This window comes from Triticum aestivum, chromosome 2D (assembly GCF_018294505.1).
Source record: "Triticum aestivum cultivar Chinese Spring chromosome 2D, IWGSC CS RefSeq v2.1, whole genome shotgun sequence".
Taxonomy (NCBI): Eukaryota; Viridiplantae; Streptophyta; class Magnoliopsida; order Poales; family Poaceae; genus Triticum; species Triticum aestivum.
In genome coordinates this window covers 187,609,487-187,627,521 of record NC_057799.1, presented here as the reverse complement: position 1 = coordinate 187,627,521, position 18,035 = coordinate 187,609,487, and the positions used below count along the sequence as shown (strand labels likewise).

Below are 18,035 nucleotides of genomic sequence, written 5' to 3'. Positions count from 1 at the left end.
AATCAGAAAATGGAAATAGGAAGTATACAACGTACACGAAAACATCGATGGCTTGAGTTGCTTTTTTCCTCCGCTAGTGGTCGACACCAACTGCTATGTTGGCTGGTGGCCATGTGAAGAAAGATCTTGTACCCTAACCGGCAGGGTGTCACGCGTCGCCACACCATTAGGATCTGAACAAGCAAAGAGAATAAGAGATACAGATATAGTCACAAAAAATCCTCTATCAGAAAGTAAAATGAATGTACTCCATATTATCTGGGCATGGAGTTTTGGCAGTTAAATTCGAATAAATAGAAAATAAAATTAAAAAAACTGAAATCTCGTGTACTTGTTTTTTTGCTACCATGGTCAATACTCGTGCAATGTATGTTTTCCCAATAAAAAAGACAAAGTTTAATGCTTAAACAAGCAACAAATTTGGCAGCCAACTCGTTTTTTTAACACAGGTCACAATATTTGTGTTTTCCATAAAATTTTGCAGACAACCATGGGACACAAACAAGTACATCTCTAGAAAAAATGTGTTATTTTAACATTGAAAAAATTGTTTTTGCATGCTGCAGCATATGCACATTGATTTTTTTTTTGCGAGGGATATGCACATTGATGTTATTTATTTATTTTGCGAAAAATGGACATTATCTTTACAACTAGGATCACCGTACAGTACAGCCATTTATCACTAGTGCACATCTCTAAACATTGGAACATTGTATTTAGTGCGTTATTTAATATATGATGAGGAGATATAAGCCCGACGGCACAAGTTCCTTTTTGGCCGCAGGTTAGCCTTAAGATGTGGTTGGTTATCATCAAGCTGGCCATCACTTCAACTCCAATCAACCACCCACACTCACTTGTTTTTCCTCCTATTGGTCATCCTATCTATCTATAGAACATGGTTACTTTGTTTCATGTAAGCCAAGGGTAACAAGTTTGATTTATAGTTTTCTCATAAAAAACTAAGATAATCACAGTACATTTCTCCCTTGAAACAAAAAATATATTATGCCTAGACATTGTGTTTCTGATGTCCACCGTATCGTGATAGACATGCGCGCCAATGACACTTCACTGTTCTTGGCTGGCCGTCAACTAAACCTGCTGCCCAAACAATATCCATCACATGCAGCAGCTACCTCAACACATCAAAGTTTAGGGTCTCTTTGATTCTAGACCCACCGGTTCAACAATTCAGCTTTGAAGGGATATATCACTCACTAGTAGGCTTTTGTGTAATTCCCCTCTCTTTTTGAGTAAAATATACGCACATGTGTAGAAAGAAATCGGAAGAAAGAGTATATAAAAGATGAAATGTAAAACAGGAAGGAAACGGCACCTTGATAGCTTTTTAGTTCTTGTCCAAGGTCGTTTTCTCTCCGCCGGTGTTGGACACCAACTGTTGGACAGAAACCTTGGCCGACGGCCGAAAGCTCTGCCCCGTAACAGGCGGGGGCAGGGCAACACCATTAATTAGCTCCAACTGGTAGATCGACCTAGAAAAACAAAGACATAGGAGTAGAATATAGTGTCAGACCAAAACCTCGACTACAAACTAGCTATAGTACTATGAGATCATTAATTAGTGCAAAACAGCAAAGATATTACTCCATTTTTTTAAGACATATTATCTTTCTATACAGCAAGGTTCACGACGATACAGTAAAATCATAATTATACGTTTCCAAAATTACAAACTGATATATACACGCTCCCTATGCTTCCTATGCGGCTGCGGAGACCTTGTATTGCGCCTGTTGATGCCGGCCGGCGAGAGAGTTTCGAGTGAAAAGGATCGGAAACTTAGGGGGTCGTGGTATTCGCCTAACCCTTTGTCGAATAAAAAATTGCTTGCATCTGGCGAAAACAAGAAGGAACATATATGTATCAATAGATGGAAATCACAAGATGAGTAGAAGTCGTTTCCATGGGAAAAGGAGCAGAGAAAACATAAAAAGCCACAGTTGGCTCACCTCGAAAGCCTAGACTGTGAATCGTGTGATGAGATCCGTGTCCATCACCGGCCGTCTCCAACACAAACATACTTCCATGCACGAGATGGAGGGAAGACATATTATCTAAAAGAAAGAAATAAAGAAAGAAATCCACAACCGCATCAGAGAGAGAAACCACAAAGATGTGTTCAATTCATCTTGTTTCGCTAAAAAGTCGAGGAGAAAGAGGGAGAGGATGATACATACACGTACGGTAGCAGATCAAAAACCGAATTTGTGGATCATAACCAGATCTACCGGCCAGAAGAAAGAAGCTCGTCTCCATCCATCGGCAAACCAGAGCAGAGAAACTGGGAAACCGAAGGTTGTGTGGTGAATCCTCGGCTCGATCCATATCATACCTACTCATGTAAACATGCAAGCACTTGGTCGCACCAAGAGACGGACCTGCGTAGGCAAGAGAAGAGAAATTATTCACGCTGGGACGGACGGCATCAATGGTGTATTAATGGCGTCCACCGGCCAGTCAGGCCCCCCTGTAGAAGATAGATGTAGACAGGGACAACACAGAGAAGCAGGTAGGTACCGACGGCGAGCACCACCACACATGTGCCGGCTTCGTGCGTGTCTCCGGCAGACACGGTTCGTTCGTCCGTAGCCGGAGGCGGAGGCGGAGCCATGGCGGTGAGGATGAGGGTCCGTCGAGGGAGAGAGGATGAGGAGCAGTTGCAAATGCACGACTTTTTTTTGGGGGGGAGGGCTAGTTGCAAATGAACGACTTGTCCACGCTAAGTTTTCGGTGGGCGTCCTGTCCAAAAAATAAGGGTTTTCGGTGGGCGTCAGGTGGTTGGTTTGGCCTTCGTGGATGGCTTCGGCTGATAGTGGACCAGGCAACGCGTGGACCCGCGCGGTAAGTGGGAGCGGCTACATTCTACATTGCGTGTTTTGATAAAGTTTGTTAGGATGACGCGTCGTTGCGACTCGGAAGATGGAAGTTTGTTGTTAGGTTGCACCGGTGGTACAAACTCTTTTTTTTAATAATAATATATTTCTTTTTTGTAATACTATATAAATACATAATGCACGTTTTATACATACATACGTATATATAAAAAATACACCAGCTAGCCGAACAGCTAATTCATCCAACACATCATTATACTATATACCGCCAAAGACAAAGCATGCACCCTAAATTAAGCATGAGCACTCAAGAGGAAGACGCGGGGTAAGTGGCGGCTTTCCTTCCTTTGCAATTTGGTCCTCCGCTCTCCTTCGAGTCAATTGAAAAGAAACTTGTTCAATATTTTTTTAAGATAAAACTTGTCCAATATCGTCCGAAATAGTTTAGGCATCTCTGGTGCAGTCCTTCAGGGATATCGATGTACTTTCCAGGGTGACTATATTTTTTCTATAGATGGGGTGACTATACTATTTGGCTTGATCGATATGGATGAGTCTTACTAGTATTTATTTTAAAAAATGAATTCCAAACCAGTCGGCCGCTATATGTAGAGGAAATAAATACTATCTCTATAACTTTTTATATTATTAAGTTACATAGGGAGTAGTAATCTACCCTAGTAAATACTCCATATCGCGTATACTCCATATCGCGCTGCATGGAGTATCAACTTAACCACCTTCTAAGGCCTCTTTTGGTTCATAGGATAGGGTTATCGTAGGAATAGGAATTTTGTAAAAAATGAGATGACATGTATCTCAAATTCTATAAGTAGAAATATGAAACAAGATGTCATTTGGTTGACATCAAAGGAATTTTTCCATTGAGTCTAGGCTCATTTTTATTTTCCTATGAAATGTGGAGGATAGGAACCAACCCTATGTAGGAATAGGAATCCATTCCTATGAACCAAATGGCTCTAAAGGAAAAAATCCTATAAGAATCCTATCCTCTAAAATTTCTATGAAATCCCTCCAAACCAAAGGAGGCCTAAGTTTTCGTCCACACTTTAGCAAAAGAAAGAAAAAAAAAGCTCTCACACACAAAAATAAAAAAGAACAAAGCCCAGGTGGACGTTTTCATATGAACTAGCGCATGCAGCTAAGTGGCTAATACGCAAACTAAATGAAAACAGAGGGAGTAATAAAACTTCATCCCAGCAAATTTTGAACCGGGGCGAGTCTAGCTCGTTACATCGGGTCAAGAGATTGACTTAAGAGCATGGTTAATAGTGTAGCCAGCTGCTGGCTATATGGAAATGCCATATCATCAAAAATTAGCATTATTAATTGGTCATACGATAGAATGGGCTATAAAGTTGGCTATAAGCTCACAGTTTTTTTTACTTTCTCTCTATCTCTTTTCTCTCATTAAATGATTTTGTCTAGGAGCACGCGTAGAGCCTGGCTCTTGCATGAGAGCCCACTCATTCACTTTTTTTTGTCTCTCTCGTCCACATAGACAAAAGTACCATGTAAGCGGGCTTATAGCCCACTATTGTACTTGCTCTAATCATGCCGTATAAAGCGACCCCACTTGTCTCCCACAAACCTCATCGCAACTTGGTGAAAACCCCATAATAACAGCCTAAAACTCAATCGTGCCGCTGCGCCCAATGGACTTCGCGAGCGCACGCGCGAGAGCCGTGCGATGGAGCCGTCGGCTCCAAACCGGGGGCGTCAGGTTCCGTACGGTCTGAAACCATCACCCACTTCCTCTCCTTTACTCTCCCGATGCGGCCGCCTCTTTCCTCTCTTGCTCTTCTTCTCTAGATGCGTCGCATGCCCATCTCCCGATGCGCCGCCACCGCCACCGTCTCCCTGCTCAGCCACCACCCCCGTCTCCCTACTCAGCCGCCGCCCATAGCATCTCCCCCTCCCCTCACCTTCTCTCCATCCCCTCTGGGGATTCCAGATCGAGCAGGTGAGGCGGCGGCGCTCCCAGATCTACGACGGACCACCCCTGGCTCGCCGTCGCGGCTAACGAGCACGTCCTCGAATTCCCCGCCAACCCCTCGCAAGGCGTCTCTCCGTGTTGCATCCGTGGCCTGCGGGGTGCAGTTTGGGTGGGTGTAGAAGCTCTGCATCTCAAGACGCACTTCTGGGTCTGCTCGCCGCCATCCACCATCTCTCCGGCAGTGCAGTCGTTGACGAACCCCACAGCCATCAGCATCAACCGGAGCCGCGTGCTTGATGTGCACATGTGTGGGTTGATCCATACGTGTTGTGCGTGATTGATGTGTGCTTGATCCGTAAGTGTGCTTGTAGATTACTGCTTACATTATTGCTAGAGATAGAAGCTGGCCTTGAGCACCTGACGTGTTGGGACCTTTTCAACCTATGATTCAGCTGGCCATGAGCACCTGACGCGTTGGGACCTTTTCAATCTATGATTCCTTTTCCGTCTAACCTGCTTACATTTTTCTACACCAGGATTGTCATGGAGTTTAGACAACTAGCATCTGTTTAGTTGTCTTACGCTTATGTAAAAGTATACTAAAACCATGAAGTGTTTTTAGGGGAGCAAGTTTATTTGTGACCCCTCGAACAATGAACATGTGCATGTTATTTTATCCCTTTTTTAGGTGACATAGTTGCCTACAATCAACCATATTATTGCCTAAAACCATGTATCCAGTCGCCCACAATCAACCGTACAGTTGTCTAAAACCATGTTTGCAGTTGCCCACAATTAACTATACAGTTGCTAAAACCATGCATCCTGTTGCCCAATCCTCATGAACAAAAACATTATGAAGACCATAATCTGGCCAATATGTAAAGGTTTTAGATGCCTTTCAAGTTCGTGGCATAGAGATGCGTCAAGATACATTTCAAGAATCATGCTATCCAGCTGCACGATTTAGTCGCCGCGAGCGCACGCGCTACCGACAAAAAATCATACGTGTCGTCCAACTCCCGCACTCTATCCACTCATCCCACCTCCTACTCGTCGTCCCACCACCAGCCGCCACGCGCCTCCTCTCGATGTGGCCGCCGCCCCGCGCCTCCTTCCTGAGATGCGGCCGCAGCCCCACGCCCCTTCCTCCTGCCTACTAATGGGGATCCGCACCGCGCCCAGCAGGGCGTGCTCCCCCGGTCCCCTCCGACGCCGGTCGCCAACCCGTTCTACCTCTCTCCACTAGGCGGGCGCTGATGTTGCCGCTCAAGGATTCCATGGAGACAACGGAAGGGTGGCACCATCGGCAGGCGTGGTCCTTCAAGTTGAGGGTCCTGGACGGAGCTCAATGGATGGAGCGACATTTGCGACGCCGAGTTACTGGTCGGGGCAAACGAGTCCATGTGCGTGTCCACTAGGACGCACCTGAAGCTCTGGGCCTACTGCGTTCTTCTAGTAGATGAACACGGCTGGCTTGCTGCTGAAGAGGTAAACTCTACAGAAGTTGTATTCACCAGACTAGTAGTATCTCAATACGGATGTAAGAGTTGCTCAAAAAAGTCATAGTTGACGAGGCAGGAGAGATTAATGAGTGGAGGCAGGCCAAGCAGTTGCTTTTCGCTGGGGTTAGAGTTGCTCACGAATCAGATGGCACTTGGAGGATGAATGTTTCGTACGTGCGCAGATCGGATCCAATTGATAACCATCTATAATTGTCCACCATTTCTTTTGTTTTGTTGATCTCCCTCCTGTATGTTGCATACACACGAGGTTCTTCATGCAATCAGCTTTGTATGTTGAAATGACACTGATCACATATTTGTGATCCTAAACAAAAGAACCGGTCAAAGCATGCATCAAATGAATGCAACTACGTGGGTCATCACATAGTTTGTTTTGTAACAAACTTTCTAAGTTTCCAAATAAGTTATTTTCTAGATATAATTGTATAGAAAATAGCATGTATTATCGTTTGTTTATAAGGCTCATGTTGCAGGGAACTTGGTGGGCAGAACAAATCAACATGTACAAGTGTAAGTCTATCATACATTCTGCTTGGATTTTCCACAGGAGGTGGGTAGCGTTGGATTCACAACACGACTTTTCATTGTGGGGGTCAGAGTAGTTGCTTGCATTTCGTTATAAGAGTTGCATTTTGTGTGTGTAACGCAATTTCTTAGATTTGTTGCATGGGGCATTTGCTCGGATTCGTTCTGGACAATTTTTTGCATTTTTTTTGTAATGCAGTTGCTTGGTTTTGCTACGAGAGTTGCTTGGATTTTTTTGCTAGAACGGTTTTGCATTTTGTGTTCTTTTGTAGTTGAGTTGTTTGGATTTTTGCCAGAACAGATGAGAAGTTACATGGGGGAGCGGCAGGGTATTAAGATAGTTGTCCACAGAGGTTATTCAACTTGCTCATATGTTTTGTTCTGCCTAAAATAGACAATCTAAGTAGTAATGCTAGGGAGATCTGCTTGTTTCTGCTATAAAAGTTTCCCACTTTTTGCGTTTCTTTGATCTTCTGCTACAACATACGAGAAGGTGAACGAGAGGGAGGGGGGTAGATCGAATATTTGTCCATAAAAAGCTATTCAAGTTGCTCATACATTTTTCCTCTGCCTAAAGTAGATGCTAGGGGAGTTGCTTGGTTTTGCTAGGAAAATGGCTTATTTTTGCTAGGGCATTTGCTTGTTTTTTTTGCTAGAACAGTTTTGCATTTTGTGTCCTTTTGTAGTTGAGTTGTTTAGATTTTTGCTAGAACAAATGAGAAGTTACATGGGGTAGGGGGTAAGATAATTGTCCACAAAGGTTATTCAACTTGCTCATATGTTTTTTCTGCCTAAAATAGACAATCTAAGTAGTAATGCTATGGACATCTGCTTGTTTCTGCTACAATCGTTTCCAACTTTTTGTGTTTCTTTGTAATTGAGTTCCTTTGATCTTCTGCTAGAACATACGAGAAGGTGGATGAGAGGGGGGGGTAGATCGAATATTTGTCCATAAAAGGCTATTCCAGTTGCTCATACATTTTTCCTCTGCCTAAAGTAGATGCTAGGGGAGTTGCTTGGTTTTGCTAGGACAATTGCTTGTTTTTTCTAGGGCGGTTGCTTTGTTTTTTTTGCTAGAACAATTTTGCATTTTGTGTCCTTTTGTAGTTGAGTTGTTTGGATTTTTTGCTAGAACAGATGAGAAGTTACATGAGGGAGGGGCGGGGTAGAATAGTTGTCCACGAAGGTTATTCAACTTGCTCATATGTTTTTTTGCCTAAAATAGACAATCTAAGTAGTAATGCTACAGACATCTGCTTGTTTCTGCTAGAACAGTTTCCCACCTTTTGTGTTTCTTTGCAATTGAGTTGCTTTGATCTTCTGCTACAACATACGAGAAGGTGGATGAGAGGGAGGGGGGAGTAGATGTGATATTTGTCCATAAAAAGCTATTCATGTTGCTCATACATTTTTTCCTCTGCCTAAAGTAGATGCTAGGGGAGTTGCTTGGTTTTGGTAGGAAAATGGCTTCTTTTTTCTAGGGCGATTGCTTTGGTTTTTTTTGCTAGTACAATTTTGCATTTTGTGTCCTTTTGTAGTTGAGTTGTTTGGATTTTTGCTAGAACAGATGAGAAGTTACATGGGGGAAGGGGCGGGGTAGGATAGTTGTCCACGAAGGTTATTCAACTTGCTCATATGTTTTTTCTGCGTAAAATAGACAATCTAAGTAGTAGTGCTACGGACATCTGCTTGTTGCTGGTAGATCAGTTTACCACTTTTTTGTGTTTCTTTGTAGTTGAGTTGCTTTGATCTTCTGCTACAACATACGAGAAGGGGGATGAGAGGGGAGGGGGGTAGATCAAATATTTGTCCATAAAAGGCTTTCAAATTGCTAATACATTTTTCCTCCGCCTAAAGTAGATGCTAGGGGAGTTGCTTGGTTTTTCTAGGACAATTGCTTGTTTTTGCTAGGGCACTTTCTTGTTTTTCAGTACATGAAAGATAACATAGTTGCCCACAATCAAACATACAGTTGCCTAAAATCATGTATCCAGTTGCCCAATCCTCATGATCAGAAACATCACCAAGACCATATTTTGGCCAATATTTAAAGGTTTTAAATACCTTTCAATTACGTTTGTGTCACAGACATTCACCAAGAATTTCTTCTCCTCGGGGTGGTATCCCTTTGGTGTGAGAATGATCGTAGAGGGGAGGGGTGGAGCTGGTCAACGAGATATAGTGTTCTTACATGATTAAGTTTTCCTATGAAGCCCTCCCAAAAAGAACTTGTGTATGAAGAACCCTTTTTTCTCATGTGTCATAGTTGGAGATATGAGGTGTCATAGCTGGAGATATGAGGCACACGACTATGGGTGTGTGTCTAGTTACCCAAAGAAAACAGTGAAGTTGTTCAGAAAACTCCACATGGTTGCCTACTAACTCAAATCATCGGGATCACAGGCACCCGTGAAACTGAGAGAAAGTTGCTTTTTTTAATTAGTAGGACATAAGCATTTTCTTCAAATTTTCTGCATATTTTTTTGTAGAACAAAATCAGTTCCTAATTTTGTGTGGAAAAAGTTTGATTGTACTTGCATTGAACAAGCTTCTTACATTTTTTGCATGGACAAAGTTGTTTATATCACACATGATAGTTGCTTAAAAGCAGTTGGGAAAAGAAACACATGGCTAGTACGCTGTGCTATTATGCGACCGCATTATTTTACTTGTATATATAATGCACGTATATATGCATTAGTGCCACTTATATATGTTGTCTCTACTTGTTGTTTTTGTGGTTCTTTTTTTGCACAAGGGTTGTCTGATATTACTGCAAGGAGCTTATGTGGCAGCAACCCCTCTTTTAATGCATGACACTAGTTGTTTCAAATTTTACAAGAGTTGCCTGAAATCATAGCAAAGCTGCTGCATGTTTTTTACTTTTGCACAGGGGATGCATACTATTTTTTACTGCAAGGAACTTATATGGGGCATCAGATCTTTTTTACATGTCTGATAGTAGTTGGACTCATTGGATGGTTAAAAGTGTCTACAGAAGCCGATTCTGATATTTGGGGCGTATTGGTGATCCACGTCGGAGTTGTCCTTATGGTAGGCGATTTAGAGGTGAAGCTAGACAATTGGTAGTCATGGTAACCAACTTACAAGGATCCTCCGTTGATAGGTAGTCATACTAGGGAAAAATGAGTCGCTTTTCTATAGCACTAAAGTTGCCTCTGTAGCACACAAAGTTGCTTGGAAAAAAAAGTTCGTCGAAACCTACTTATATGGGATCTAGTTTTGAAGAACTCGTCGCGAGAAACCCAACGATGAAAACGGATTTGAATTTTGACATTCTAATCAAAAGTTACAGGTTTTTAAAATTTTTGATCCCCTAATAAATGCAGGTGGGATTAGTTATGCGTGCGTATTCGGCTTCCTTTTTTAGTTGTCCTCGCAGGCGCGCGGGGTGGTCCTTCCTTATATGGGAGAGCGCCCGTGCCCGCTCCCGCGTACGAGCGCACGAGCGCTAGCGAGCCACGTCCTAATAACAGTCTCAGCGTTTTTTTTGCGGGGGAGACCTCAGCGGTTAACCTGCATGTTTGCTAGGGCTGCACCTTGTGGCTTCTGCATCCTTGCTAGGGCTGCACCTTGTGGCTTCTGCATGCTACAGTACGCCCTGTGGTGGGTACTTGAGAGAAATTGTTGGGGGAGGAGACAGCATGGACCCGGCGTCGCGAATAAAACCACGGACCCGGTACCGAGATCTGGCTCTGGGGCACGCATCATCACAGCACGCATGTGGTGGGGAGGAGCATCCTATGCTTGCTTCACGACGATACCTGATCGGCACGCCTCACAAGCTTTACGTTTCCAAAATAAAATAAAATGGGGTCACATGAGCGAGCTTGCTGAGTTTTTTTTTTTGAACAAGTGAAAGGCGCATAGCGCGCCAATTCATTCATTATAACAACAGCTTACATGATTAATGGCATATCCCTTTTGTGATACATCTTGGATAACCTGCTTCAGGGAATGATGCCAGCGTTGATGTTCAGCAATAGTACAAGTAGTTACACAGTGTTGATTTGGATTAAATTCCTGCGAATAAGCTAGCTTTGCTGCATCATGAGCTACCGAGTTGTGGTTCCTTCTTACATGGAATACCTGGACATGGCTTGAGCTTGTGAGGGCACAGAAATCTGCTAATATACCTCTAATCATCCAGTGTCCAGAATGCCTGGTTGGTTCCCTTGCCGCTGCTGCTTTTGCTAAAGTTAAATTATCCGTTAGAATGGCAGCCTCATGTATTCCTGTCATGTTTATGATGATGGCTGCTAACTTGATCGCCAAAGCTTCGGCATGTATCGCTGATTGAGCTTGCATTGCTGTTGCGGAAATCTTGATCTGCCATTTTGTTCGTCCTTCTTGTCCTTCTATGGATATCCCTATACCTGTTTTCCCTGTTCCATTCACACTTGATTGTTCCTGTTTATTCCAAGCTGCATCCATGAATATTTTCGTTGAGGCTGAAATTTCAGTCAGATTAACTGTATTCCCTTGAACATATTTGTCTTCCTTATGCTTGCAATTCTTTCCTGTTTCAGAAGTAGCTGTTTCCTACATATTTATATTTTGTTCCAAAGACAAACTGTTTAAGATCCATCCACCACAAGCAGCATATATATCGAGAGGAGAAATCTTGTCCTGATCGATTCCGCTGCATCGAGAGGATTTAAAAAGAGGTAATAGCAACCCAGGTACCCTAACTTGCACCAATATGATGATTTAGTCTCAAAGTTGCAAAACTTGACCAAACCACACCCCATGTGATGATTTAGTCCCAGGCCAATCAGAGCTCGCCAATTGGCTGGACCGGTCAGCGCGCGCAGTTTTGCAGAAACCCCCCTGCTGTTTTCTTTAATCAACCCGCACTTAGCGTCTGAACCAACCGACCAGGATCGGCACGAACGGCGGCCCGTGCGCGTGGCCAGCATGGCGCGCGGCGCGATGAATGAAGCGGCAGCGCTGGTCGTGCGACGTTCGCGGGCGCAGCATGCTCTGGGCGCTCTTCCACCAGGAGAGTAAATTGCACAGAAGTACCACAATTGAGGCATTGGAAGCAGATTGGTACCAAGTTTGGTAATTTTTACATGTCAGTACCAAGTCTGGGGCTAGACGTTACAAAAAGGTCTAAATCGCGTATTGACGGTGTATCTGACCGGCAGGGCCCGCCTGTCAGCTGCTGACGTGGCATTTTTTTTGCAGAAACCCCCCGCACCTCCTTCGTCCTCACGCGCGGCGGCGCCCGATCTGGATAAGTCGCAGTGACCTCCGACTCGCTTCCTCCGCGGCCCTGGCGGCGGCGGCCAGCCTTGCCCTTCCCGGTGCATCGCCAGAAGAAGAAGGCGAGGAGCAGCGAAGCGGCGGCGCCGAAGACCCCGGCAGCAATAACGATGCCGAGGCCGGTGCCCCCAAGGCCGCTGCCGCAGCGCGAGGACACGGGGTGGCCGCAGAGGCCCGAGTTCCCGGAGAAGGAGTCCTTGGAGAAGGCAGAGCCGAGCTGGGACGGGATCTGGCCCTCGAGGCGGTTCCCGGAGAGGTCGAGCGCCTTGAGGCGGTCGAGGCGCGCGAGGGAGGCGGGGATCTGGCCGGAGAAGGCGTTGTCGCTGAGCTTGAGCGAGTTGAGGAAGCGGCAGTTGGCGAGCTCGGAGGGGAGCGGGCCGGTGAGGCGGTTGCCGGAGAGGTCGAGGTTGACGACGAAGGGGATCCAGTCGCAGAGCGCGGGGGGTATCTGGCCCTCGAGCGCGTTGGAGGAGAGGTCGAGCGTGTTGGCGGAGCGGCAGTACTGGAGCGCGGGGGGGATTTTACCCTGGAGGCCGAAGCCGGAGAGGGAGACGGCGAGGATGCGCGACTCCTGCGGGTTCAAGCAGGAGATGCCGGAGAAGTCGCAGACGGCGCCCGCCGAGGTGTTGCTGGTCCAGGAGGTGAGGCGGCCCTCGGGGTCCCTGAGGCCGGCCTTGACGCCCTTGAGGCACCGCGCGTCGTCCTCCTGCGGCTCCGCCGCCGACCCCGGCGCCGGCTGCGGCGCAGCGGGCGGGAGGGTGAGGGCTAGGGCCAGGGCTAGCAGAAGGAGGTGCGGGGGGTTTCTGCAAAAAAAATGCCACGTCAGCAGCTGACAGGCGGGCCCTGCCGATCAGATACACTGTCAATACGCGTTTATACACGATTTAGACCTTTTTGTAACGTCTAGCCCCAGACTTGGTACTGACATGTAAAAATTACCAAACTTGGTACCAATCTGCTTCCAATGCCCCAATTATGGTACTTCTGTGCAATTTACTCCCACCAGGACGATCGCGAGCGCGTCCGCGACGGCACGGCCTGCGGCACGTTCCCCGTCTTGTCCTCCGCCGCGCTCCCCACCGAATTCCACCAGTTACCGACGACGAACAGAAGCAATGGCAGAAGAACAGCACGAGACAAACAAGTGATCACATGAGATAAACCTCGTTCCGTTCCATCCAAACCTACACAAGCATGTAATAAAAGGATTTATGACTATACCATTACCCTTAATCAGACCTTAATCATACTACTAAGCCTTCATCACTACTGTTGCTGCAAAGAAACAACTCGACCGGAGTGCCGAGCTACTGGTCAGGTGAAACGAGATGCCACGCCTCAGTACAGCCGGAGCATGCTCCTCGCGAACGGCTGCGACCGCAGATGCCGGCCGCCATTGGCCGGCAGCCCGGTGGCGCCGAGCCGGCCGCTGGCGCTCCGCAGCGGGGTCAGGTAGAACCGCAGCATGCCGTTGTTGGCGTGGTGCCCCGGCGAGGACCGAGCGCTGCGGTTCCGCTCCAGCACGCACTGGTCTTCCTGACGCCGCTTGACGCTGCCGTGGCCGTCGACGAAGCAGCGCCGCGAGCTGCCCAGGCCGGCGCTGTTGCTGCTGAACGAGCTGCGCGCGTTGGCGTTGCTGTTGCATCTCTGCATCCCGACGTTGCTGTACCCGCGGACGCGCAACTCCGGCCACGGCTCCGAGAACGCGCGGTCCGCGGCGTCGGACGGGCTGCCCCGGCGGCTCGTGGCCCGGCGGTGTATGAAGCCCCAGAGGCTCCACGCCTTGCCTAGACGCCGTGGCTTCTTGGCGGGGCCCGGGAACGCGGCGTCCAGGGTCACCGGGAAGTCTTCGACGAGAGAGTTGGAGCTGAACCGTTGGTCGAGCAGGTCTTCGGCATGGTGGAAGTGGTAGAACTCTGAGCTGCCGGTCAGTGGGGGCACCGTGGCATTGGTGATGGCGGCCACTGCAGGGGCTGGCTTTGGGTTGGGCACTTCGAATGACCTTGTCAGCACGGAGCCTGACCGCTCCAGGCTCCGGCGCCTCCGGCTCGACGTGTCCATGTAGTAGTCTCGCGTCTGCGCCGAGCCTCGGGGGGTGTTGGCGTCGCCGTCGGGCTCAGGCTGCGAGTCATCTTCCACAGGAATTTGGCCGTCGGAGCGTTCCACCACGCCGGCAGGTGAGTCCTCGAGCGCGGAGAGGATGGGCGGGAGCCGTGACAGTGGCGGAGGAGCTCGGCCAAGGCCAATGCCGGCGCCGGCGCCGAAGAGGTAGCCGTCCCAGGACGCGCGGGGCCCGTCCCAGGATAGACCTACATCGTCGACAGACATGCGGCCAGCATCTTGGGTCCGTGTCGCACGAACGACGGTCTCTGGCGAACTCCGAGCCTGCCTCCCCACGAAGGCGGCTCCGCCGAAGGAAGGAGGGCTTGGATGGCTTCTCCGACGGCGGCATTGCCGCGGCCGCTGCCGCTGCCTTGCTGCCGGTCGCCTCCTCCTTCTTGAGCTTCTGCTTGCGCCTCCACTTGTGCCACTTCTTGCTGAAGATCGAGGCAGCGAGCCGGAAGCTCCCGGCGATCTCCTTCAGGTCCATGGGCGGCGGCTTCTTGGGCTGCGAAGATTCGAGATCTATGTGATCCTTCATGGCCTTGACCTCCCCGGACCCATAAGCTTCGGTTTCCATCTCTCCCGAGGTGTCGACAACCAAGACGCGCTCCACCACCGGAGTTATCTCGTCAGAGCTCTCGGCCATAACGATCTCGTCCTCCAAGAAGATCTCTGGGACGCACGGTCGAGCCGGCGGCAGTTGGTGGAATTCGGTGGGGAGCGCCGCGGCGGAGGACGAGACGGGGAACACGCCGAAGGCCGTGCCGTCGCGGACGCGCTCGCGGTCGTCCTGGTGGAAGAGCTCCCAGAGTGTGCTGCGCCCGCGCACGCGCCACGACCAGCGCTACCGCTTCATTCATCGCGCCGCGCGCCATGCTGGCCACGCGTACGAGCCGCCGTTCGTGCCGATCCTGGTCGGTTGGTTCGGACGCTGTGTGCGGGTTGATTAAAGAAAACGGCAGGGGGTTTCTGCAAAAGTGCGTGCCCTGACCGGTCCAGCCACCTGGCTGCCAATTGTCGAGCTGTGATTGGTCTGGGATTAAATCATCACATGAGGTGCAAGTTGGGGTATGGTGGAGTCAAGTTTTATAAGTTTAGGACTGAATCATCACATTCTACCTGGGTGCTATTACCTCATTTAAAAATATGAGAGGAGAAATTTTGTCGTGATCGATTCCGCTGCATCGAGTGGATTTAAAAAGATGTGCAGCTAGTGGCTTTAGCCAGCAGCAGCAGCAGCTCGTCGTGGGCACGGAGTGACAGAAAGTGTCCGAGCTAGGACCGGCTCTGTGGTTAGACTAGCAAGACCAACAATCCGTGGCAGCACTACTTGTGGCGTGTGGCGGCTCCAGATGCAGCCGCGCCAGTGTCGACTGTTCTGGTGGCCGCCCATCGACTGGATCTGGCCGCGACGGAGAAGCTGGTGACTCGATCCGAGAGACGGCCGACGGTGGACCGAGGTAAGAGCATCTTCTAGAACCCCTTAAAATCGAAAACTGAAATGAGGATCAGAAAAAATGCATTTTAAAGGTTCATTTTAGCTACGACCGAACAGATACTGTAAAATAAATTGTAAAACTGGGATAAAGAGCTCCTTCTTCAAGTCCGGCCGCTGCCGCCCCTTTCCCCAGCCGGCTGCGCCCAACCAGATCGGCCGCGCCCCGTCGCCCGCCAGCCGTGCCCCGTCGGCCGTCGGCCGCGCCCCGCCTCGCCGGCCACGCCCCGTCGCCTCCGCCGTCCGCGCCTTGCTCTATTGCCAGCCGCGCCGGCCGAGCCGTGCACCTTTGCCTGCCGCGCCGGGAGGATTCCGACGGCCACGGTGATGTCGACCTCGTCCAATTCGAACTGGCGGCAATCGATTGCCGCGTCTAGCGCCTTTTCCGGTGTGCGGTGATGAATTCCGGCGAGTTTAGGGCTGATTCCGGCAAACTCCGCGACGGCGTGTTTGCTCCGACGAGGTTTGACCGGTATACGGGGCCCCTTAGGTTCGGCCTTCCAACCTCCAAATATAAGGGTTTCGGGTGTGCATTTTCGGTGGCCCTTAAAAAATTTACGGGTTGGACCACTTTTACGGTTTCTGTTCTAGACACTTTTTTCGACCAAAACTGTAAAACACAAAAATTATGCAGGTTTGACCACTTATACGGGGTCTGCTAGAGATGCTCTAAGGTTTATACTTGCCTCCATAGGGCATCTCTCAGTCACCGACTCTAACAACGACCGCCAAAATGATTTAGCGCGGATCTGTATCGGTTCGCAGGATGCTTCTTACCACCTTGGCCCACTTTTATCTTCGGTTTACGGGAGAAAACGCATCCGAACCATCCAGCGAACCGATACAGATCCGCGTTAAATCATTTTCACGGTCGTTGTTAGAGTCGGTGCCTGAGAGATGCCCTATGGAGGCAAGTATAAACCACATCCCGAAAACAACGTCAGCTTCTTACCACCTTGGCCCACCCAAAACCCCTCCTACCTCGCCCGCGCGCGTTACAGCCCGGCGCCGGCTACCCGCATTCATGCCGCTATAAAGCGCGCCGCTGCACATTAAAAACGGCTCAGAGCGGACGCGACCTCTCACTGCCTCCATCATTGAAGCGGCGCGCCAGTCGAGGGCGCCACACTCTGCATGCCCGGCTGAACACGCCTCCTCGCCGCATTCAAACGCCTTCATTAAACCCGCGTGGTAGCCAGTAAACTGTTGGAAATATGCCCTAGAGGCAATAATAAATTGATTATTATTATATTTCCTTGTTCATGATAATCGTTTATTATCCATGCTAGAATTGTATTGATAGGAAACTCAGATACATGTGTGGATACATAGACAACACCATGTCCCTAGTAAGCCTCTAGTTGACTAGCTCGTTGATCAATAGATGGTTACGGTTTCCTGACCATGGACATTGGATGTCGTTGATAACGGGATCACATCATTAGGAGAATGATGTGATGGACAAGACCCAATCCTAAGCCTAGCACAAGATCGTGTAGTTCGTTTGCTAAGAGCTTTTCTAATGTCAAGTATCATTTCCTTAGACCATGAGATTGTGCAACTCCCGGATACCGTAGGAATGCTTTGGGTGTACCAAACGTCACAACGTAACTGGGTGGCTATAAAGGTGCACTACAGGTATCTCCGAAAGTGTCTGTTGGGTTGGCACGAATCGAGACTGGGATTTGTCACTCCGTGTAAACGGAGAGGTATCTCTGGGCTCACTCGGTAGGACATCATCATTATGTGCACAATGTGACCAAGGAGTTGATCACGGGATGATGTGTTATGGAACGAGTAAAGAGACTTGCCGGTAACGAGATTGAACAAGGCATCGGGATACCGACGATCGAATCTCGGGCAAGTACTATACCGATAGACAAAGGGAATTGTATACGGGATTGATTGAATCCTCGACATCGTGGTTCATCCGATGAGATCATCGAGGAGCATGTGGGAGCCAACATGGGTATCCAGATCCCGCTGTTGGTTATTGACCGGAGAGTCGTCTCGGTCATGTCTGCATGTCTCCCGAACCCGTAGGGTCTACACACTTAAGGTTCGGTGACGCTAGGGTTATAGAGATATTAGTATGCGGTAACCCGAAAGTTGTTCAGAGTCCCGGATGAGATCCCGGACGTCACGAGGAGTTCCGGAATGGTCTGGAGGTAAAGATTTATATATGGGAAGTCTTATTTTGGTTGCCGGAAAGGTTTCGCGCATTATCGGTATTGTACCGGGAGTGCCGAAAGGGGTCCGGGGGTCCACCAGCCCCGGGG

General features: G+C 48.6%; 1 protein-coding gene, 1 long non-coding RNA gene and 1 pseudogene across 26 annotated transcripts in view; all 3 read right to left on the bottom strand.

Moving 5' to 3' along the window:
* The window catches only part of LOC123052469 (uncharacterized), a 16,811-nt gene extending 14,036 nt beyond the window's left edge, over positions 1-2,775 (bottom strand). For 24 of the 25 annotated variants that reach the window (XR_006424729.1, XR_006424732.1, XR_006424735.1 and 21 more), the window contains exons 1-6: positions 2,545-2,775; positions 2,205-2,405; positions 1,977-2,081; positions 1,746-1,860; positions 1,343-1,499; positions 36-173 (exon numbers count right to left, since the gene is read on the bottom strand). This is a non-coding gene — a long non-coding RNA (uncharacterized lncRNA). The remainder of the gene's footprint in view (positions 1-35; positions 174-1,342; positions 1,500-1,745; positions 1,861-1,976; positions 2,082-2,204; positions 2,406-2,544) is intronic. The other variant, XR_006424741.1, reaches the window with a different exon arrangement.
* Positions 2,776-11,747: 8,972 nt separating this feature from the next.
* LOC123055740 (inactive LRR receptor-like serine/threonine-protein kinase BIR2) lies at positions 11,748-13,336 on the bottom strand. The gene is made up of 3 exons (XM_044479624.1): positions 13,322-13,336; positions 11,974-12,987; positions 11,748-11,882 (listed from the first exon to the last, which is right to left on the bottom strand). Exons 1-3 carry the CDS (start codon positions 13,334-13,336, stop codon positions 11,748-11,750), a joined length of 1,164 nt encoding a protein of 387 aa, XP_044335559.1.
* Positions 13,293-15,200, bottom strand: LOC123052468 (protein OCTOPUS-like; annotated as a pseudogene).
* Positions 15,201-18,035: the final 2,835 nt, after the last annotated feature.

Excerpts from the sequence above, each read along its gene's own strand:
- LOC123055740 (XM_044479624.1), bottom strand. Across the intron at positions 11,883-11,973 it reads CGTCTAGCCCCAGACTTGGT|AGCGCCCAGAGCATGCTGCG; the intron begins ACTGACATGTAA and ends TCCTGGTGGAAG.